The sequence below is a fragment of the Erinaceus europaeus genome, chromosome 10 (assembly GCF_950295315.1).
Source record: "Erinaceus europaeus chromosome 10, mEriEur2.1, whole genome shotgun sequence".
NCBI lineage: Eukaryota > Metazoa > Chordata > Mammalia > Eulipotyphla > Erinaceidae > Erinaceus > Erinaceus europaeus.
This window is the reverse complement of record NC_080171.1, coordinates 55,595,062-55,619,852: the sequence shown is the minus strand read 5'-3', so window position 1 is coordinate 55,619,852 and position 24,791 is coordinate 55,595,062. Positions and strand designations below refer to the sequence as shown.

The window sequence follows — 24,791 nt, the reverse complement described above, 5'->3', positions numbered from 1 at the left end:
GATTTTATTATTATTACTATTATTAATTACTTATTGGGTAGAGACAGTGTGAAATCAAGAAGGTGATAGGAGGAGGAAGTCAGGTGGAGAGAGAGAGAGAAGCAGAAAGAGAGAACTGCAGCACTGCTTCAGCACTTATAATGCCTTCCTTCCCCTTGCAGGTGGGGACTGGGGGCTTGAAGGCAGGTCTTTGCACACTGTAATATGTGCACTCAACTGAGTGGACCACCAACTTACCCCATTGTGAAAGTTTTTATGAGTGTTCAGTTATCCCAAGTACATGCTGAAAAGTAACGGTAACATTTATTTGAAAGTACATGCCACTGTAAAAACAAATGAAGTGGGGAGGTTGTGGCATATGTGGGTAAGTGCACACATTACAAGGACCTGTGATTTCTTCTTTCTCTCCCTCTCCAACCTCACCCCCGTTTCTACCTTAAATGAAAATAAGTTTTTAAAAGATGGTGGGATTAATCAAATGTCCAGTCTCTTCTCTCTGACTGGACTCTGACTCACACATTGGTACTTTCTCAACTATCAACCTCTCTCCTCAAGGTGAGTGAGAACAAGATATTTCAAGCACTTTAGAGTTTACAACTAATTATTTTTCCTACCTAGGAGAACACAAATAGGTGATTTTAAATGCTACACCTAACAGTCTAATAGAAAAGAGAATTCTGTGTGTCATAGAGAACCCTTAAATTAATTACTTATGAAAAGCTAATTTGATCTCTTAAATTTTTTAATTTGTAGAAAAATAGTAAAAACTAAAATATGCTTTTGTAAAGTACAGGATATTTACACTTATTTTAGTTCATCAGAATCTTTTCTGATGAACCGGTTTTTGGACTTCCGGAGGCGGAGCTACGAGCAGCAGATCGCTTTCTCTCCTCTCCTCTCCTCTCCTCTCCCGGATCAACTAGGAATACCAGAGGAGACCACCCGGACCAAAACAGGACAGGACTAGAATGACCACAGGAACCCAGTAAATCACCCGTGAGTACAAACACGCGTGGCTGGTGACAGAGAGGAGAGAGGGGCCTAAGGAGAGATTAAGTGGCTGCTTAGTTCGACAGTTTGTCAGTGGAGACACCACCTCCAGTCTGCTCCACAACAAGGGGACAGCTGAAGGGAGGAGGAGGCTCCCCAGAGACTCACCAAGTACAACTCTGAGTCTCCATTGCTACTGCCCTCAGAGTCTGGAGCAGAAACAGGGAGGGACACCAGGGTACAGAGATCTGACTGGGAAACTCAGGAGAAGACCTATGCCTCTCGGTGGCATAGCTGAGGGGCTGTGAAAGTCTCTTTGCATAACCACTGGAGTATCTCTGCCACACCCTGCTTTATCTCTTGGTCAGGAGTCAGTGATTAAGCCAAGAAGCCTATTGATAGTTTAAAAGCCCTCAGGCTCCCATAGCCTACAGGGGGAAAAAAAAAAGGCTTTTACACCACTGAACTCCAACTCAGGGATTGAAAAAATTGTTAACTTATATAAAATGGTTAAAACAACAAGAAAAAATATTGGAGACTCGAACCAGGACAAGAGTCCAGCTAAAAGTCCTCCAGAGGGTGAAGCACAAAACAACGAGTTCAACATCCAAACATTAGCTAAGGAAATAATAACAGGAGTGAGTAAAGAATTTGAAAAAATTGTAATCAGAAATGCAGGAACAACAAATGAGAATATGGAAGAAAATTCTAATAATCTCATGGTTATTAGAGAGCTGAAAGCTGAAATCGCTGAGCTAAGAAGGCAACTAACTGAACAAGCTAAAACAGTATCAGAGCAGGGCAACAAAATAGATGAACTCCAGAAAGCAGTAGAGGGCAGAGAGAATAGAATCAATGAGGCTGAAGACAGAATTAGCAAGATTGAGGATGAATTAGAGACAACTAAAAAAGAAGTAAGAGATCTCAAAAAGAGATTAAGAGATGCTGAAAACAACAACAGAGTCCTATGGGATGACTTCAAAAGAAACAATATACGCATTATTGGCTTACCAGAGGAAGAAAGAGAAGGGGAGGAAGAAAGCATTCTCCAGGCCATAATAGCTGAAAATTTCTCTAGTCTAGACAACACCAAAGACATAAAGATTCAAGAAGCCCAGAGGGTCCCAAACAGAATTAACCCAGACCTAAAGACACCAAGACATGTCATACTTAGATTGGAAAGGAATAAGGATAAAGAAAGGATCCTCAAGGCTGCAAGAGAAAAACAAAGAGTCACCTACAAAGGAAAACCCATAAGATTAGCAGCAGACTTCTCCATACAAACACTACAGGCCAGAAGAGAATGGCAAGATATCTATCGAGTGCTCAATGAGAAAGGCTTTCAGCCAAGAATACTATATCCTGCTAGATTGTCATTCAGACTAGATGGAAGCATCAAAACCTTCTCAGACAAGCAACAGTTGAAGGAAGCAACCATCACCAAGCCTGCCTTGAAAGAATTTCTGAAAGGTCTCCTATAAACAACCAGACCACCACAAATAGAACATATATCAAAACACTCTAAAACTCTACAAGAATGGCGTTAAAATATCTTCAATCTTTGATATCAATAAATGTCAATGGACTGAATTCACCTATTAAAAGACACAGAGTAGGAAGATGGATCAGAAAACACAACCCAACAATATGTTGTCTACAGGAAACTCACCTAACGCAACAAGACAAACACAGACTTAAAGTGAAAGGATTGAAAACTATCATTCAAGCCAATGGCCCACAAAAAAGGGCAGGAACAGCTATTCTCATATCTGACATTATAGACTTTAAAATAGATAAGATTAAAAAAGATAGGAATGGACACTACTTACTGCTCAGAGGATCAGTCAATCAAGAGGACTTAACAATTATTAATATCTATGCACCCAATGAGAAGCCATCTAAATACATCAAACTTCTACTGAAAGAGCTACAGCAATATATTAACAGTAACACAATCATAGTAGGGGACTTCAACACCCCTCTATCTCAACTTGACAGATCATCCAGGAAGAAAATCAATAAAGACATAAGGGAGCTAAATGAAGAGATAGATAAACTAGAACTATTGGACATTTTCAGAGTCATTCATCCCAAGAAACTGGAATACACATTTTACTCAAATCCACATGGATCATTCTCAAGGATAGACCATATGTTAGGCCACAAAGACAGCATCAGCCTATTCAAGAGCACTGAAATCATCCCAAGCATCTTCTCAGACCACAGTGGAATTAAACTAACACTTAACAATCAACAAAAGATTAGAAATAGTGCGAAAATGTGGAAGCTCAACAGTACACTTCTTAACAACTTCTGGGTCAAAGAGGAAATCAAGGAAGAAATCAAAATGTTTCGAGAGTTCAATGAAAATGAAGACACAAGCTATCAAAATATTTGGGACACAGCTAAAGCAGTCCTAAGAGGGAAGTTCATAGCTATACAAGCACACATTAGGAAACAAGAAAAGGCACAAATAAACAGCCTGATTGCACATCTTAAAGACCTAGAAGAAGAACAACAAAGGAATCCTAAAGCAACCAGAAGGACAGAAATTACTAAAGTTAGGGCAGAAATAAATAACATTGAGAATAGGAAAACCATACAAAAGATCAATGAAAGTAAATGTTGGTTCTTCGAAAGAGTAAACAAAATCGACAAACCTTTAGCCAGACTCACAAAACAAAAAAAGGAGAAGACCCAAATAAATCGGATAGTAAATAAAAGAGGAGAAATCACAACAGACACTGCAGAAATTCAACATATCATGCGAGGCTTCTATGAACAACTATATGCCACCAAGCTAGAGAACCTGCAAGAAATGAATGATTTCCTAGATACCTACCAACTTCCAAAACTAAGTAAAGAGGAAGTGGATAACATGAACAGGCCCATCACAGCTAATGAAATTGAAACAGTTATCAAAAATCTTCCCAAAAATAAAAGTCCTGGACCAGATGGTTTTACAAATGAATTCTACAAAACCTTCAAAGAAGAACTAATACCTCTACTTTTAAAAGTCTTCCAGAAGATTGAAGACACTGGAATACTCCCTGCCAGCTTCTATGAAGCCAACATCACCCTGATACCAAAAGCAGACAGGGACACAACCAAAAAAGAAAACTACAGACCAATATCTCTAATGAACATAGATGCGAAAATATTGAACAAAATTCTAGCCAACCGGATACAGCAGTATATCAAAAAAATTGTTCATCATGACCAAGTGGGGTTTATCCCAGGCATGCAAGGTTGGTTTAATATACGTAAATCAATCAATGTGATCCACCACATCAACAAAAGCAAGACCAAAAACCACATGGTCATATCAATAGATGCAGAGAAAGCCTTTGACAAAATACAACATCCCTTTATGATCAAAACACTACAAAAAATAGGAATAGATGGAAAATTCCTGAAGATAGTGGAGTCTATATATAGCAAACCTACAGCCAACATCATACTCAATGGTGAAAAACTGGAAGCATTTCCCCTCAGATCAGGTACTAGACAGGGCTGCCCACTATCACCATTACTATTCAACATAGTGTTGGAAGTTCTTGCCATAGCAATCAGGCAGGAGCAAGGAATTAAAGGCATACAGATTGGAAGAGAAGAAGTCAAACTCTCCTTATTTGCAGATGACATGATAGTATACATGGAAAAACCTAAGGAATCTAGCAAGAAGCTTTTGGAAATCATCAGGCAATACAGTAATGTGTCAGGCTATAAAATTAACATTCAAAAGTCAGTGGCATTCCTGTATGCAAACACTAAGTTAGAAGAAATTGAAATCCAGAAATCAGTTCCTTTTTCTATAGCAACAAAAACAATAAAATATCTAGGAATAAACCTAACCAAAGAAGTGAAAGACTTGTATACTGAAAATTATGAGTCACTACTCAAAGAAATTGAAAAAGACACAAAGAAGTGGAAAGATATTCCATGCTCATGGGTTGGAAGAATTAACATCATCAAAATGAATATATTACCCAGAGCCATCTACAAATTTAATGCTATCCCCATCAAGATCCCAAGCACATTTTTTAGGAGAATAGAACAAATGCTACAAATGTTTATCTGGAACCAGAAAAGACCTAGAATTGCCAAAACAATCTTGAGAAAAAAGAACAGAACCGGAGGCATCACACTGCCAGATCTCAAACTATATTATAGGGCCATTGTCATCAAAACTGTTTGGTACTGGAACATGAACAGACACACTGACCAGTGGAATAGAATTGAGAGCCCAGAAATGAGGCCCCACACCTATGGACATCTAATCTTTGACAAAGGGGCCCAGACTATTACATGGGGAAAGCAGAGTCTCTTCAACAAATGGTGTTGGAAACAATGGGTTGAAACATGCAGAAGAATGAAGCTGAATCACTGTATTTCACCAAATACAAAAGTAAATTCCAAGTGGATCAAGGACTTGGATGTTAGACCAGAAACTATCAGATACTTAGAGGAAAATATTGGAAGAACTTTTTTCCGCATAAATTTTAAAGACATTTTCAATGAAACGAATCCAATTACAAGGAAGACTAAGGCAAGTATAAACCTATGGGACTACATCAAATTAAAAAGCTTCTTCACAGCAAAAGAAACCACTACCCAAATCAAGAGACCCCTCACAGAATGGGAGAAGATCTTTACATGCCATACATCAGATAAGAGTTTAATAACCAACATATATAAAGAGCTTACCAGACTCAACAACAAGACAACAAATAACCCCATCCAAAAATGGGGGGAGGAATTGGACAGAATATTCACCACAGAAGAGATCCAAAAGGCCAAGAAACACATGAAAAAATGCTCCAAGTCTCTGATTGTCCGAGAAATGCAAATCAAGACAACAATGAGATATCACTTCACTCCTGTGAGAATGTCACACATCAGAAAAGGTAACAGCAGCAAATGCTGGAGAGGGTGTGGGGTCAAAGGAACCCTCCTGCACTGCTGGTGGGAATGTCAATTGGTCCAACCTCTGTGGAGAACAGTCTGGAGAACTCTCAGAAGGCTAGAAATGGACCTACCCTATGACCCTGCAATTCCCCTCCTGGGGATATATCCTAAGGAACCCAACACATCCATCCAAAAAGATCTGTGTACACATATGTTCTTGGCAGCACAATTTGTAATAGCCAAAACCTGGAAGCAACCCAGGTGTCCAACAACAGATGAGTGGCTGAGCAAGTTGTGGTATATATACACAATGGAATACTACTCAGCTGTAAAAAATGGTGACTTCACCGTTTTCAGCCGATCTTGGATGGACCTTGAAAAAATCATGTTGAGTGAAATAAGTCAGAAACAGAAGGATGAATATGGGATGATCTCACTCTCAGGCCGTAGTTGAAAAACAAGATTAGAAAAGAAAACACAAGTCGAACCTAAAATGGAATTGGAGTATTACACCAAAGTAAAAGACTCTGGGGTGGGTGGGTGGGTGGGGAGAATACAGGTCCATAAAAAATGACGAATGAAATAGTGGGGGTTGTATTGCTAAATGGGAATCTGGGGAATGTTATGCATGTAAAAAAAACAAAAAAAGGAAGAAGAAGTAGAAACGCAAAGCAGAAATTGACTGAGTTTGGAGTATGGCACCAAAGTAAGAAAGCAGAAGTATACTAGAGTTTGCAGTGAGTACCTCCCTAATACTTCCTCTCCACTTTTCCAAGCTTTGGGTCCATGATTGCTCAACAATTTGTTTGGCTTTGTATGTTAACTCTCTTTTCAGTCACCAGGTTCCAGGTGTCATCAGGATGCCAGCCAGACTTCCCTGGATTGAAGACACCACCAATGTGTCCTGGAGCTCAGCTTCCCCAGAGACCCATCCTACTAGGGAAAGAGAGAGGCAGACTGGGAGTGTGGACCGACCAGTCAACGCCCATGTTCAGCGAGGAAGCAATTACAGAAGCCAGACCTTCTACCTTCTGCAACCCTCAATGACCCTGGGTCCATGCTCCCAGAGGGATAGAGAATGGGAAAGCTATCGGGGGAGGGGGTGGGATATGGAGATTGGGCGGTGGGAATTGTGTGGAGTTGTACCCCTCCTACCCTATGGTTTTGTTAATTAATAAAAAAAAAAAAAAAAAGAATCTTTTCTGATGAACCAAAATAAGGAATTTTTCTAGTTTTAAATCAAACAGTCTCAAGTTTGTTATACAAAAGTGTTTTAGTAATAAATCAAGATGGTAAGATGATGTCTTGTATCTTTATCAGAAAGATACTTTCCTCATTGGGCAAAAATTTAGTCTACCATGTGATACACAATAGTAGGTATGGAGGATTAAAGATAAATAAATATTTTACTTGATTGTGTCAAGAAAAGGAGAATATTTTAAAACTAGTTAAAATCTTTTAAATCTTGTGATCTGTAATCACTTGAGATAAAGCATAGGCATTGGTAGAAAAATACACAAATATCCACAAAAATATATATAAAAAAGTTCTACTGTTACTGCAATTTAAATATCAACATACTTTAGGAAATAAGGGAAGATTATGAAAAGGGCCAAGATTCTTTCCCTCAGTGAATAGCACAGTTGGAAGTATAAATATGTAAACCGGTAATTAAGACAAAACCATGAAGTAATGCCAAAAAGTGCTAAGAACACAGAAAAAAACAAAGTAATGAATTCTAACTCAGGGAGGCTGAAAATATTTGGTTGGATCATGAAGAATGGTTTGGTCCTGCAAACGAGACAAAAGAATATTACATGCAATAGCAAAGATTATAGAAGAGACTTGGAGAATTTGGAGCACATTAAATCCATTAGTATGTTTGGACAGTTGTATATATATATATATATATATTTTTTTTTTTTTTTTAAAGCCTCCAGTAAACTGTGACTTAAATTTTTTTAAAGGGCGATTATATATCCAAAGTCTCAATAAAGCAGCACAAATTGTGAACAGGATGTTTACAATCCTAACATTTTCCCTTCCTCCTCCCCCTTCAACAGCTGCTAAAGAGAAAGTCCCTCTACTAGTGTTGTTGAATAAGATTCACACACACACCTGTGCAAACAGTAAGCCAAGTAGGCATTAGAAATGAGGTGATCCTCAGTAAATAGCACCTGTGATTTAAAGGAACAGAACTCTTAGGTATAATACACCCTCTTCTGCTCCCATGTCTATCCAGAATACAATCAATGTTCTGTACAGTCAACCAAATAAAGATAATACAGGCAAAAGGTTATTTCTAGTCCTACAAGCTAGATGAAGAACTCCCTACAGTTAATACAGGCCAATTAACAATTACAAGTTTTTTTAATTGGTTTATCTTTGTTTTAGTCTTCCTTGCAATTGGATTTATATCATTAAAGATGTCTATAAAACTTAGATGGAGGGAGTCGGGCGGTAGCACAGCAGGTTAAGCGCAGGTGGCACAAAATGCAAAAGAATCCCGGTTCGAGCCCCTGGCTCCCCACCTGCAGGGGAGTCGCTTCATAGGCGGTGAAGCAGGTCAGCAGTTGTCTGTCTTTCTCTCCCCCTCTCTGTCTTCCCCTCCTTTCTCCATTTCTCTCTGTCCTATCCAACATCAACGACATCAACAACAATAATAACTACAACAATAAAACAACTAGGGCAACAAAAAGGAATAAATAAATATTTAAAAAAAAAAACTTAGGGAGTCGGGCTGTAGTACAGCAGGCTAAGCGCAGGTGGCGCAAAGCACAAAGACCGGCATAAGGATCCCGGTTCGAACCCCGGCTCCCCACCTGCAGGGGAGTCGCTTCACAGGCGGTGAAGCAGGTCTGCAGGTGTCTATCTTTCTCTCCTCCTCTCTGTCTTCCCCTCCCTCTCTCCATTTCTCTCTGTCCTATCCAACAACAACAACAACAACAATAATAAATACAACAATAAAACAACAAGGGCAACAAAAGGGAAAAAATAAATTAAATAAATTAAAAAAAAAAAAAAAACTTAGATGGAAAAGAGTGCTGCCAGGGACCAGGTCGTGGCACACCTGGTTGAATGCACATGTTACAGTGTGTAAAGACCTGGGTTCAAACCCCCCGGTCTCCACCTGCAGGGGGAGCTTTGTAAGTGGTGAAGTAGAGCTACAAGTGTCTCTCTGTCTCTCTCACTCTCTATCTCTCCCTTCCCTCTCGATATTTGGCAGTCTCTATCCAATAAATAAATAAAAGATAATAAAAAAATTTAAAAGAAAAAAGTAAAGAATGCTGGTGATAATTTCCGCTATGTATTTGATAGTTTCTGGTCTAGTATCCAAGTCCTTGATCCATTTGGAGTTTAGTTTGTGTGTGGTGAAATGTAGTGGTTCAGTTTCACTCTTCTGCATGTCTCAACCCAATTTCCCCAACACCATTTGTTGAAGAGATTCTCCTTTCTTCATTTAATAGTTTCGGCCCCCTGGTCAAAAATTAGATGTTCACAAGAGTGGGCCAATTTCAAGTTGCAAAGTCCTAGCCACTGCCAAATTTAGGGAGCTAGAGTTTGTATTCAGCTTGTCTATAGGCTAGTACTAGTTGCAAGCTCAAACAAGAAAATTATAATACTGAAATTTCTATTGCCAGAATATTAATGTTATGTGATACAAACATAACAGAAATAATTCTGCACTTGAAGATAAAATAACTCTGGTTTTAGACATTTATGGAATGTCTCACTACATGCAGACATTTGATGCTTCACTGTTTTTTGGTTTTTTTTAGTTCATTTTACCTTTTGTTGCCCTTGTTGTTTTTGATTGTTGTAATTATTATTGTTCTTGTTACTGATGTAGTCGTTGTTAGATAGGACAGAGAGAAATGAAGAGAGGAGGGGAAGACAGAGAGGGAGAGAAAGACAGACACCTGCAGACCTGCTTCACCACCTGTGAAGCAACTCACCTACAGGTGGGGAGCCAGGGGCTTGAACCAGCATCCTTACGCCAGTCCTTGCATTCATGCCATCTGCACTTAACTCACTGTGCTACTGCCCAACTCATGCTCCACAGTTTTTTTTATCTTAATTTAATCCTATTATGAAAGTAGGAATTGAACAGGAATACAGTTGTACCAGTGGGAAAACTTAAAATGCCAAGAGAAAAAAGAATCTGAAAATGTAGGTCTACAACCCTGTCACTAACTAGACATCAATAGTGTGTTTATGTTATGACAGGAATAATAAGAGCGACAAAGCAGAATGTGATCTACTTAACATGCAAGTAAGAACAGAGAAGGACATGGCCACTATTTTCCCATAGAAAGCAGCAGGAAAGGGGCATTCAGGAAACAAAAAGAGCCTTTATTCAAGGGCATATGGAAATAAATTGCCATATACAAAAAAGGACTTCTTGGGCCAGGGAAAGAACAAAGAAGTAGGAGACAAGACTTGGATGCAAGAGGTCCAAAAAATTGATCATTGGCACCACCACCAACCAGAGCTCATAGGTATAACCAAGAATTAACTTGTTATAAATAGCAGGATGAGAGAAAAAAAAAAAAAAAGGATTCTAGGGGCTAGATGGTAGCTACCTGGTTGAGTGCACAATGCACAATGGTCTGGGTTCAAGTCCCCAGTCCCCAGCTGTAGGAGAGAAGCTCTGTGATTGGTGAAGCAGTGTTGTAGGGCTCTCTCTCTCTCTCTCTCTCTCTCTATCTCTATCTCTATCTCTCTCTCTCACATCACCTTCCCTCTCAATTTCTGGTGTCTCTATCTAATATACAAATAAAGACAGTAAGAAAAAAAAAAGGAGTCTATACTCAACTGTGTTTGCAAACTAAGTTAAAAAAAAACTACTTCTCTGGAAGATTTTTCAGGATCTTTAACTACCAATAAACATTGGAAACTCAATGAGGAAAAAAGATAGCATAGCATTTGCAAAACTTATTTCACAGCAAGCCTGCCTTCCCCCTACATAATCTGAAATACCAACACCTACATCACTCCTGGAAGAATAGTAAAGTGCACTGATTGAGGTCAAACCAAGGTAGATAGTGCTACCTGATGATGACAGTGCATGAACACCCACATTACCACTTTATCCATACTTAAGAGAAATAAGAATGAACCATTACGTTTTGGTGGTCATCTCTATTGCACTCCTGCTGTACCCGTTCCAAAAGGGTTAGTGCTAACTGCTGTCTGGAAGGACCTTCAGCATCTGTGGTGAAACAGTCTTCCAAGGCAGTCGAAGATAATATCTGCAAAATTGGCATCACTAGCAGCGATGATGACTTTGGAATTTTCTGACCCTCAGCTGGAGAAAGGAGCTTCAGTGCTATCAATTAAAGTAACAATTCAAATTTTAAAAGAAATTAACACCACAGTCACATAAAGTACTATGTTGTTTATGAATGGCATGCCAGAAGTTTACTTATCCCTTAACAATTAGCTGGAACAGGTAGTTAAATTTATTGGTAAAACAATATTTTTAAATTGTGTCAAACAAGCTCCCAACATATATAACTAAGAGCTAATAATGCTCTTAGTGACAATACATACACATCAAAAGACATAAATCAATATTTTAGGACAATATGAATTTCTTATTAAATATGGTTTAACTTGTATCCACATATCCAATTAGTTTCAACCACAGCCCTCAGCAGTCAGTCAATAGACCAGAGTTTCAGTCAATAAGTAGCAAGACCAGTATACATATTTCCTGTGGAAGCCAAGTAGGGAACTGGATGAAGAGACAATTAAGTAAGCAAGGTGATGAAAGGCTATCTTATAGCTGTAATGATTAAGAAGAAGAACAGAGGTGGGTGGATGGGGGACACCCAGTTAAACACACATGTTAACATGGGCAAGAATCAGGGTTAAAAAATTCAGGAGGGAAGCTTTAAAAACAGTAAATAAGTGCTGCATATGTCTCTCTCTCGTCCCTCTCCTATCTAAATTTCAGAAGGAAGGAAAGAAGGGAGGGAGGGAAAAGAAACGAAAGGAAGAGAACAGAAGAGAAAAGAAAAAGAGAAGAGAGGAGAGGAGAAAAGAGGAGAGGAGAGGAGAAAAGAGGAGAGGAGAGGAGAGGAGAGGAGAGGAGAGAGGAGAGGAGAGGAGAGGAGAGGAGAGGAGAGGAGAGGAGAGGAGAGGAGAGGAGAGGAGAGGAGAGGAGAGGAGAGGAGAGGAGAGGAGAGGAGAGGAGAGGAGAGGAGAGGAGAGGAGAGGAAAGGAAAAAGAAAGCCCAGGAGCAGTAGAGTCATGGCAAAGGCATCAAGGCCCAACAATAAGAAAGTCTTGGTGACTATTTAAAAAAAAAAAGCTCCCAGAGGGATAAAGAATAGGAAAGCTGAACATGGGCGTTGACAGGTCAATCCATATTTCCAGCCTGTCTCTCTCTTTCCCTAGTGGGACGAGGTTCTGGGAAATTGAAGCTCCAGGACACATTGGTGGGGTTGTCTGTCCAGGAAAGTCTGGTTGACATCATGCTAACATCCAGAACCTGGTGGCTAAAAAGAGAGTTAACATATAAAGCCAAACAAATTGTTGGCTAGATATGAACTTAAAGGCTAGAATGGTGCAGATGAAAAGTTGGGGGAGTGGGTCTCTGTTTTGTAGATAGCTAGTAGACATATTTTAGTTATATTCCAGAGGGCCTGTGGCTATACTAGTTTTTTTTTTTTCCCCTGACCCTGAAATCTGATATGCAGGTGGATCCAAGGTATTGTCTACGGAGATGATGTCATGGCTGACAGAAGGACCAGAAAACTGGATCAGGGAAGAGTGTAGCTCCCAAATATGGGAAAGGTGTATAAATATTGTTGACTATAAACCCCATCAATTTGATGTGATCTGGAGCCCATATTCAGCTTAAGAGCCTATGTAACCTCTGCATCCCTGTAGATCTGAGCTCACGTTCTGTGGTCATGAATGGGAACGTTCCAAGCTGCACCAATTTCAAAACCCATCTTCCTCAGGTGGAACATAGAGAATGTTGTCCAGTCTCTCTTTGGATGGAACATTCTCTACCATTGTTTAGCCACGTTGAGATCAAGGCCCTATGGGGCCCACAAAGGGGTCTATTGTGTTGTTCCTGATAAAGATAATCAGTAACAATGGAGAAAGGGATTCATTTCAGGGCTAGGCCCATTATGTATGTTTGGGAATCTCAGGACTCTCTAAATAGGGCCCCAGCTGATGGGGTGGCCTGATAATGACTAAAGAGTCATCTTTAAAAGTATGCCAGTCTCTTACCCTTATTCAGCTTTTACAGTCCTTGCTTTGATAAAGTTAGCTCTGGAGTGAGTGAGGGACATGTAATGGGAAGTAGGTGAGGAGCATCAGCGGGGAAGCAATTCCAGAAACCAGACCTTCCACCTTCTGCATCCCACAATGACCTTGGGTCCATACTCCCAGAAGATTAAAGAATAGGAAAGCTATCAAGGGAGGGGATGGGATACAGAGTTGTGATGGTGGGAATTGTGTGGAGTTGTACCTCTCTTATGCTATGGTATTGTCAGTGTTTCCTTTTTATAAATAAAATCAAATAAAAGAATAGGAAAGCTTTCAATGGAAGGGATAGGATATGGAACTCTGGTGGTGGGAACTATGTGGAACTTTACCCCTCTTATTCTATGGACTAGCCAATCATTATTAAATAATAGTAATCAGAAAAGTCTTAGAGTTCATAACCAGAAAAACAGCTAAACACAATCATGTAAATGGTCCTCTTAAATTCAAAGTGTTTTTTTTTTGTTTGCTTGTTTTTGTTTTTAGGAGGGGAGAGGTAATAGAAGAAATAGAACAGAATTAAGAGTCTCAGTCTGGCATGTGCACTCTTGAGGATCAGAGGAGCTCATAAAGCAATTCTTGCACTCTACCACTGAGCCAACTCCCAGGTGGCTAAATTGTCTTTTTTAAATCATAAAAACATCAACTCGTATGTGAGAAACATACAGACAAATGTACCATAACTTAGCTACACATAGATTCCTCCGATCCATTAGCAGAATATGTAAAGGCATGGTTATTATTCTGTCATAGTTAATGAACAGATTCTGTCTTGCTGAAAGTTGTTATTCATAGAACTTAAAGTTAATCAAAGTCATCAGATTTTTCCACTGCACTGAAAAACAAATTTTATAAACCATAATTATGTAACTTAATTTCTAGTATTTAATATCAAATCAGTTGGATGCCAAGCATGAACATGGAATGAAATAAAAATAAGCTGTTATTTTGACCCATACTCTCCTTAGCCCTTTTCTGAAGTACTTTTGTCTTGTCCCCATTTATAGCAGATAAAAGCAATTGACCATAGATTAAAAAGGCAAAAGTAGGGATGGAGACAAGGGTTCACTTGTCTCTAAAGACAGATTACAAGTGGGAGGGCAATTCACCTTCAGAATCGTACTGAATTAAAATGAGCAGGAGAGGGGCTAGGTGGTGGAACAACTGGTAAAGTGTACATGTTACCATGCCAAGGACCTGGGTTAGACACACTGCTAACCTATATAACTCAAAACTAATGATACTCTTAATGAAAATACATACACATGTGCAGGGCAGGGGGAAGCGGGACTTCACTAGAGCTAAAGCAATACAGCAGGTGTCTCTCTCCTTCTCTCTCCCTCCACCGTATTTCTTTCTGTCTCTATCATAATAAAGACTTTGAAATATTTTTAATGTCTTTAGAAAAGGCAATATAAATACAATAAAATAAGCAAGAGACCAGAAATGTAGCTGAGTAGAGGAGCGCATGCTTTGTATGGGTGAGGACCTGAGTTTGATCCCATGAATCACATTAACTCTGCTCCAGTCAGTAATCAAAAACTAAATAAATGCCTAGAAAGATGAGCTATGTTATCAGTATTTGACATTATGCACTTTTTTTTAAAAAATGACTAGGACTGTATCAGCATGTCAAGGCAGGACAGAATATAATTCAGACAGATCCTTTACTATTGCATAGGGGAAAAAAGCTGTCGTGTAAAGGAGAAATCTTAAAGCTGTCATACTTTCACCAACCAGCAAGACCTAGTAACTTGATTCTTTAACACAAAGTGCTGAGTTTACTACACTACTGTGAATAGCTGATTCTTGTGGCCTTCAACATGCTTTCTATTATCTTTCTTATGTGACCTAGACTACTATAAAGTACAAAAAGACAGCCAAGATAAGTGATAAATTAGAGTATATGAAAATTTACACAAGAAAGCACCTTTGCCTACAAGACAGAATTGTTCTACTTGATAAAAGATTAAATTAGCCGGAGTCAGGCAGTAGTGCAGTGGGTTAAGTACAAGGACCAACATAAGGATCCCAGTTCGAGCCTCTGCCTCCCCACCCATAGGGGAGTCACTTCACAAGCGGTGAAGCAAGTCTTGAAGGTGTCTATATCTTCCTGTCTCCCTCTTTGTCTTCCTCTCCTCTCTCCATTTCTCTCTGTCCTATCCAACAACGACAACAATAATAACTACAACAATAAAACAACAAGGGCAACAAAAAGGAATAAATAAATATTTTTGAAAAGATTAAATTAGCAAAGTTTTAGAATGGAAAATCAAAATACATAGCAATTTATATAGCATAGAATGACATACAGTTCAAGTGACCCTGTCAACACTCAAACACTCATGCTACATGAACCAGCTATTCCTATGAGTGTACTTTTATTTACCTAGACTTAAGATTGCCTTCTGCTGACTTGTTGGAGTCTGTAGAAGTAGTAAAGCTATTCCAATTATGACCAGTTCAATGGGAAAATCCTAAAAGAAGAGAATAGTTGTCGGATAAGGTTCCAGAGCCATGCTTTTCAAAATATATTATCTAGAAAGTTTATTAAACATGAAAAATTATTAACCTATTAGGCAGAGTGTTTTCAGTAAGCCATTCTACTAAAGGAAAGACTAGGTGGGTGTTCCAAGAATCACGAGTTCAAATAGTTCCATATATCCAAAAATCGGAAGATTGCCAAGTCTTCAAAAGAGTCAGTTTTTGAAAACTATTTAAAATATTTAAGAATACTCAACGGGGGAGTGGTTTAGTGAGTAGAATATATTCTTTGTATATGTGAAACCTTGAGTTCAATTTCTGGCACTGAGTTTGATAAAATAAAGCTCTTGTCTCTCCTCTTTCTCATAAAAAAATTTTTTTTAAAAAGAAAAATTTATGAGAAATATTTCAGCTGTTTACTTATGTTATAGGAGCATGATTCTTTTATATAGTTTACTAACAAAATAATTAACTATAATAAAAGAAACTGCATTGGAAAGCAGAGATTATTTTTAAATTACAGTGATTTATTAAGCATACTTAAATAAAACAAAGAACCACAGAAACTTAAACTCATTAATTTTATGAAAGGTGAAAATAAAGTGAAATGGGGGGGGAGGAAGAACATGCAGTTCTATTAAGTAACATGAGTGACATAAGATGTTACTTGAGATATCTAAGTGAAAAAAAAAACATAAACACATTATCAAACTAAAGACCAGCTCCATTTGCTAAAATTACTTCATTCTGAAATCTTACAGCTAAGCCTGCAGCGCCAAAGCTCCTATAAGCCATGAAACACAGACAAGAAAAAAAAAAAAAAAGAAGAATATGTGAGAAAGAAAAATCTACTGGTTAAAGAAGACTTGTGAGAAAACAATTTAGTCACACACTTAAAAGTTTTATATAACGATAACAACATAAATTAATGATACATATTGAATAATAAAAGCTTATCTCTACAAGTCAGTTATGTTTCTTGAAAAGTGAAATTAATCATGTAGCAAAACTAAATTGCTTCTTTATAAACTTTTTTAAAAAAAGAAAATTAAGTTGTCAAGTTCTCTGAATGAAATGTATTGCTGTTTCTGTTTTTGAGGTCTATATATTTTACTGTTTTAAACTACAGTAGATGAAACTTAAAGGCTTGAAAGTGGTTTTCTCCAGGAAGAGTGAGACTGGTCTGTCAAAATGGAAGGTGAACATAGCTGGGAAAATTCTAGGCTGCATTCATTGCAGGACCCTTCTTCCTGGAGTGGCAGAGTATGTTGACACAACCTCCCTTCAGGAAATGGGGCAGTCCCTGCCATAGCTGATCCACATTCAGGGAAAGATCCTGTGGATCCACAAGAGGGTTTATGATGTTGCTCCTGGTGGAGATGACCACTTATAGTGGAGAGAGATTTGTTAGAGGTCTAGGCCCATCATATCTATATGGGAATTTCAGGATTCCCTGACCAGGGCCCTGGATGATAGGGTGGCCTGGTAGTGACCAAAAGAGCCATTATTAAAGAATGCCAGTGTCTTGCCCCTTATTCAACTTTTGTAGTCCTTACTTTGTCTGCAAACATCAATAACAACAACAATAACTTAAACAACAATTAAAGAAAAAGGTCAACAAAAGGGAAAGTAAATACATATATAAAAAAAGAAGTGAGATTTCATTTAGTCTGAGCACGTGCCTTACTTCCCTTAAATTGTGTTGTCATTATACTTAAAATATAATGTATTCGCCTTAATGTGCTGCAATAATTTGTTGGCATATACAACAAATTATTGTCTCTTGAGATAACAGGATGTGCCATTTCATCTATATAGTCTATGGGACCTAACACACAGTATATGTTTAATAATTGTACCCTATATGAATAAGTGGGGGGAACCTTATTAAAAGTAAGTAATAAACTGTACCCCTGTTATCTTATAATCTTGTTAATCATTATTAAATCAGTTTTGTCAATAAGAAAAGTGTGTAATGATTCTTTTTTTATTTTTATTATTTCTTATTTTTTATATTTATTATTGCCAAAGGGTTATTGCTATGGCTTTGAGCCTGCACAATGAATCTACTACTTCTGATGGCCACTTCCTTCCCCTTTTTGTGTGAGGCAGACATAATAACTATGACACTACCGAAACTTCCTTTATGTTTTATTTGATAGGATAGAGAGAAATTGAACAGGGAGGGGAGATAAAGAAGGAGAGAGAAAGAAAGATATCTGCAAGACAGATGCATTACTCATGAAGCTTCCCCCTTGAACATGGTAATGTATGTACTTTTACTAGGTTCACCACCATCCTACCCATTGTTTATTTTAATAAACAGTAGTAGAAGTGGTGCTTTAGTAATGCAGGGTAATGGCATTAGATCAAAATACCTTTGATGACAATAAATCCTTACCTCCTTCAGAAGCTCAACACTATGCTCTAAAAGGTGAATTAAAGATGAACATTCCCCAGTCATCTTTAAGCTAACTTCACAGACACACAGGATCTGAAGGGTTAGATGGGCCAGCTGAGTTTTCCAAAAAATAGGATGACGCAGAAGGCTTAAATACACTTCTTCAATAAAGAGCATTGCTTCTGTTGTCTGCATCAAGTCTTTTAGCTGTTAAAAAAAAAAAGTCATTAATAAGAAAATTATTTACAAATCAAAGTATAGTTATAAGCTATACAAGAAGCTTTAACAATAAAACATTTTTCTTAAGACCTTAAAATTTTAGAATCTTTAAGAGAATTTTTAGAGCCTTTCTGAAACTAAGCTACAAAAAACTTATATAACTCAAAGAAGTTTAAAATACCCAACTTTACCTTCTCGTTTGTCCAATATGCTACTATTTTTGTTACTACTGTGTGTCACAAATTCTTTTTATTTATTTTTTTATTTATGAAAAGGGAACACTGACAAAAACCATAGGACAAGAGGGGTACAATTCCACACAATTCTAACCACCAGAACTCTGTATCCCATCCCCTCGCTTGATAGCTATCCTATTTTTTATCCCTCTGGGAGTATGGACCCAGGATCATTATGGGGTGCAGAAGGTGGAAGGTCTGGCTTCTGTAATTGCTTTCTCACTGATCTTTTTATTTTTTTATAGTTTTATTTATTTATTGAGTACAGACAGAGAAATCAAGAGGGAAGGAGGAGACAGAGGGAGAAAGACAAACACCTGAAGCACTGCTTCACTGCTCATGAAGTTTTCCCCCCTGCAGGATAGGGATCAGGGGCTTGAACCCAGTTCCTTGTGCACACACATGTTATAACATGTGTGTGCTCTATCAAGTTCAACACCACCACATCCCTTTTTATAACTTTTCTGAGTACAAATTTCTTAAAATAAATTACCCACTAACATATAAAAGAAATAAACTTGGTTTTGAATTCAATAAATAAGCTCTTCTCTCTATAAATTAAGCATAAGTATATGATAGTAGAGAGCTGGCAAATTATTTTGATGTGCTATGAAGTCATTCATTGACAAAATTTTTGCTCAGAACTTTACAGAGAGTATCATTTCTGTGCTTGGGAGATACAAAGAAAGGGTATATTCAAATGGTAGAATGTCTTGCCAACAGGCTAAAGTACTAGATAAGGAGGACAGGAGGACTGAGGTGCTCCTGAAAATGCCAGTTTGATTCAAACCCAGCTGTTTGAAAAAAATTTAGAGTTGGAATTAAAGATATGGTTCTGCTCACAAACATACTGGCAATTCCTAGAAATTGCAAACAATGAACCATCTGCTTCAATCAGGAGCCCTATGTCTGTAAAATTTACCAAAAGGAAAGACTAAAGGTGACCAGCTGTACCTTTCTTAGTCACTGCCACCATAATAGCCAAAAAATGATGACAAGTTATACACACAGAGAAAAATTAACTCCTAGCAAGCAAGAGGGGGGGAAAGTCCCAATAACTTAACGGGGAAAATAATAAAAAATGCTGTCATAAAACATGAAGACAAAAAAAAATGTAGACAATCTGGTAACTAAATTATCTTGCTCTTTTACAAATAAATCATAAGAAAACATATCAGACAGAAATTTAAAAGAAAGTCTCATGTTTATTTGACAACATAAGCACACTCGAAGACAAACTCAGTAACTTAGCTGAAGGATCTCTACAAGTTAACATTACCAAAATATTTAGCAAGTATATTTCTAAGGAATGACCTATCTGTACATAAAAATAGATTCTGGGGGCCAGTGGTGGTGCACCTGGTTGAGCACATGTATTACAATGTGCAAGGACCTGGGTTCTAGCCCCTGGTCCCCACCTTCGGGGGAAAGCTTTGCAAGTGGTGAAGCAGTGCTCTCTGTCTCTCTCCTTCTCTATCACCCCCTTCCCTCTTATTTCTAGCTGTCTCTATCCAATAAATAAAGATTAAAAAATTTAAAACAAAAATAGACTCTGAGTGATGTATGATAGTCAGAATATATATATATATATCAAAGTCACTGGTAAAATTTAATGGAGATAAGTCAAAAAAGGGTAATTCCATAAATATAAAATGAAAGAACAATTGGCCTCAAAAGGAAAAAAGGGGGGATTTTTTATGGATCACTATTGCATCAGAAATCAATAGAAATGCATGATGATTATTTCTTTTAAAATATTAATAATTAAGATATGTGGCTGCACTCAATTACCCAGTATGGATGTGGATCAGACCATATACTTAGTACTCTTGATATAGTCAACTATATAGAAGAACATTTCATAATAGCATTAAGAGCACCAATATAGCAAAGCACTCCAAATAAATAACCTGGAAAACCACTTTATATGGAGAAGAAATTCATGAAGGAAGAACAAAGAACAGAAAAGAAGGATGAAAAAGAAAAGAAAGCAACAATTTAGAAAAATGGGTTTGGGTATGTGGAGGGGGGTGGGTGTGGGTGTGTGTGGGTGTGTTGTTTTAGCTTATATTGTTTTGTTGAGAAAAAAATAAAGACTAATGGATAAAGTCTTAGAACAATGAAGATCAATTAGAATAAGTAATTGCTAAAAATAAATAAATAAATAAATAAATGGTTATCATGTAAAATAGCATAATTACTGTCACTAAAACACTTAGCCATGGAATCGTTTCTGAGAGAACTTAAGAAACACCTGTAATCAGTGGGAAACTGGATTACAGTGCCACTAGATTCTCCCAGCTCTCAGATTCATTATAATAAGGCTGATTTGTTAAGTGACTAAATAGGTTTATGTTGCTAGTACCACTACTTCCAAATGATGTGTCACTTTCTTTCCTCACCTAGCTTGAGTATATTAAGAACTCCAGTTCCAGATATATTTTACAGAAACCACTTCTCTACGTTTTCAAGTATATCAAAAAGGTTCACAAAGATGAAGGCAAACATCTACCAAAAAGCACAGCATAGGATAGATAATACAGGCATGGTATGAAAAAAAAAGTAGCCTAACTCAAGATGTTCTGCCTGTACATTGTTTTATTGCCCACACAAAACAAATGCTTTGGAAAAGCCACAGGAGAATTCATTTTAATTAACTTTTCTCTGTTTTGATTACAGAAAAGCCCATTTATGAGTCACAAAGGAAAGATTCACTCTAGTCACTCCCTGATAACATAAACGTAAAACAGGTCATCTGTGACCTCAAGTGATCACTTTGAAAGATGCTCAGATTCTTCCATCAACTAAGCAGCATGGTGCTAAAATTCTAGACAAATGGCAAACCTCAATTATGGGATAGAGCATCCTGGAAAAAAAAAGTGAAGCACTCTACTAAAAACACAATAAACTGTAGCTGAATTTTTAAAACCTGCAATTACAGACAGAGGCATTAGCTCATTTTCTCTCCTGAATTCCCTAAGCATTTTATCCATACTTCCGCTAAACAGCTTTCATCCAACCACTTTTGAAATCTGAGAATTTTATTATTTTGTCTTAACAATTATATTATTTTTGTCTTGTTAGATTGTGGGCTTCTCAAGAGCAAAACCTATCAGGACTATCGGATAGGCTGGAAGCAGGGGAGAAAGGTGCAGGTGGGAATTGGAACCTAACCAACTTAAGCTACTCAAGTCCCACAACCCCGGAATTCAAGCTACCCAGATACACACATTTTTCTCATTTACACCAAGGTGTTTGTTTTTCCTGTACTTAAGTTTCTAGCAGAAATTCAACTCTAAATTATTTTTCCTGAAAAGTCTCTTCACCTATACCACATTTGGAAAGTAGTATTTGTATTAATGTCAATTCTAAATTCACTTCCTCACCTCAATCATCTCCAAAAACCAACAGTATTTCTTTTTTTTTTTTTTTTTTTTTTTTTACCAGAGCACTGCTCAGTTCTGACTTGCGGTAGTATGGGGGACTAAACCTGGGACTCTGAATCCTCAGACATAAGAGTCTCTTTGCATAACAATTATGCTATCTTCCCAGTCCCTTCAACAAACACTTCTAAAGCCAGGTTTCTATGTGAGTTTGTCAAATCATACAGGCTCTGCTTTACACATGGCAATACCAACCAACAATTAATGATGTGGATGAGATGTGAATGAAGGAAGAAAAGCTTTACCTGCAAACATGGAATCATATTGTAAAACAGCTGAAGTATCCCTTGTTCCAATATTGATGGTTGTTCTTTATTACAAAGAACCCGGGGTTGGAGTAAGAATTTCAGCAAGGTTAGTCGAAGATTAGCATATGATTGTGACTGGGATGGTTCACAATATAGATACCACAGAAATGGCGCCATTATTTGGATACATGAAACTTCTGACCTGCAAGTCACACAACACATAAATTATTGACTAAAACAAGTGTCAAGCATATTAGAGACAAATATCAACTTAGAGTTAATGAGATATTATAAACTATACCATCAAATATAACTTGTTCCATAATTCTTCTGGCTCAACATGACCTGCCCACACCCATGATCATCTCCTCTTATAAACTAAAGGAAATAATTTAATACCTGAAGTTCATCATAAGTCTGATGTCCAAGATTAAGAATCTCTTGGACACACCAGAATAGCATCTGCATCTCCAGGACCAGTGTTCTGAGATGCTTCATATTATGATAGATGTTGGGATCAACTCCCCAGAAATATGAAAAAAAAAATTAAGAACTGTCCAGATGAAGTATTATGCTAAACAAACTCACACATACATCCCCCATAAGATGGTAAGTTAACATTTGCTTGCCAACTTGTTGACATACAGTGACATATTACTGTAAATTCATTTGCTCATATCATAACCTTAGAAAATATAAAAATGAGAGTGGGGGTCTATAGCACAATGGTTATACAAACAGACTCTATCTAGTGCCTGAAGCTCCACAGTCCCAGGTTCAGTCGCCTGCACCACCAAAAGCCAGAGCTGAGCAGTGCTCTGGTTAAAAATAAATAAATAAATAAAAAGACTTTAAAAAAAAAAAGAAAATATAAAAATGATATCATCCCACAAAGCCGTGATTTTATTTTTTATTATACTATTTATTAACACAGGGTAGTGACTTTAAAGTCATCATTTACTTGTTATCTGTATCTCCTCTGCTAGAATATAAACCAAATGTGAGAATGGAACACGGATTTCTTATTACTGCTCCCTCATCAATAACTGCACATAAAAAGGGATACAAATAGATGCTCAATCATTAATCAACTCAGTATAATTCAAAACTTTAGAGTAATTTAGCAATTGATATACATAAATGAAATAACATGATTTCACTTATTTACTTGCAAAAGAATTACAAGATACAAAGATAAAGTATTATTGATCCTTGAGAAGCATACAGTCTAGGGTTGGGAAATAATGTTAAGGTAGTATATCAGAATTACATGTCTAAGGCTCCAAAGGTCCCACATTCAATTCCTAGAGCCATCACATGCCAAGGCTGAGTAGAGCTGTGGTCTCACTCTCTCTCTCTTGCCCTCTTCTTCATGAAAATAATAAATAAAAATTTTCCACAAGTGGAAACATACAGTCTAACAGGAAAAAAAAATATCAATTCTGTTCCTTGACTAAAAAATAACAAATGAAAACTGCTAAAATAAAGGTATAGCATGTAATAATTCACAGAGGAAATAGCACTTAACATATCACCACAGCATAATTTTAAAACACCATTAACATTAATCTACTCAAGGCTACCAAATTTACTCCGTAAAAACCAGCAGTACAGCATTCACTATTTGATGTACTGGTACCAAAGTAAGAAATAAAAATACTCTGGGGACAAAGGGGAAAGGAAGGGGTGAAGAGGGTGTTGGGTCCTGGTGCCTGATGGAGAAAATGGACCAAAGTTAGAGGTGACAGTGCTTTGTAGACAACTATCATAGGGACATGAGAAATTATAACCATATGTCAACAACTATACTGCAAACAATTAGGCCCCAATAAAATTATTTATAAGATGGAGAACAAGGGCATGGAGGAGGAAAGAAAGATATTGAGCCTTTAGTGAGAAAAGAGTTCTAAATCTGGAGTTTTTTTTTTTTTTTTTTTAGTCATGAGGACTAGTGCACAGTTTAAAAAAAAAAATCAAAAGTACTCTTCTTTATCGTTCTGTCCACTGTGGGAAACTAAAATTAAATTATATTTTAAAATTTCAAAGATCAAACAATGAAATGACTAGACTATGAAGCATACATTTCCAGGAAAGAGATTAAAGAAGTGCTATTTCCCTATCTCCAGCCAATAATGTATTCCCCAAAGAATAAGTACTATGTAAGTGTCAAGGATGTTTGTGAATAGCTCATCAATCTTCTCCTCTTTTAGAATGCTAAAGGTGAAATGCATGGTTAATATAAAAAAATATATTATCGAGATGCTGTTACTATTTGAAATTGGGAGCATAATATTGAGCTTATGGACAATACGCTATTTTTAAGAACTTGACTTAATCTGCTCTGACTTTGGATTGTGTATTTCCTATTGTGATCTGATGACTATAACTCTGGTGGAGTAAGAAAGTGATAAGATTTGAGGTGAAAAGAAAGTGCAGGCAAGATAGTGGCACACATGATTGAGTACACGTTACCATGTGAAAGGACCTGGGTTCAAGACCTTGGTCCCCACCTGCAGGGGGAAAATTCACAAGTGTTGAAACAGTGCTGCAGCTGTCTATCTCTCCCTCTCTATCTCTT

General features: G+C 37.4%; 1 protein-coding gene across 5 annotated transcripts in view; it reads right to left on the bottom strand.

The window, feature by feature from the left end:
- FOCAD (focadhesin) overlaps positions 1-24,791 on the bottom strand; it is a 327,910-nt gene that overhangs the window by 216,832 nt on the left and 86,287 nt on the right. For all 5 annotated transcript variants that reach the window (XR_009552025.1, XM_060199634.1, XM_060199636.1 and 2 more), the window contains 4 exons: positions 22,211-22,415; positions 18,068-18,274; positions 15,572-15,659; positions 11,025-11,227 (listed from right to left, as the gene is read on the bottom strand). Coding sequence is in view for 4 of the 5 variants with exons in the window: in XM_060199634.1 (XP_060055617.1) it covers positions 11,025-11,227; positions 15,572-15,659; positions 18,068-18,274; positions 22,211-22,415 (703 nt within the window). In the remaining variant the exon portion in view is untranslated. The remainder of the gene's footprint in view (positions 1-11,024; positions 11,228-15,571; positions 15,660-18,067; positions 18,275-22,210; positions 22,416-24,791) is intronic.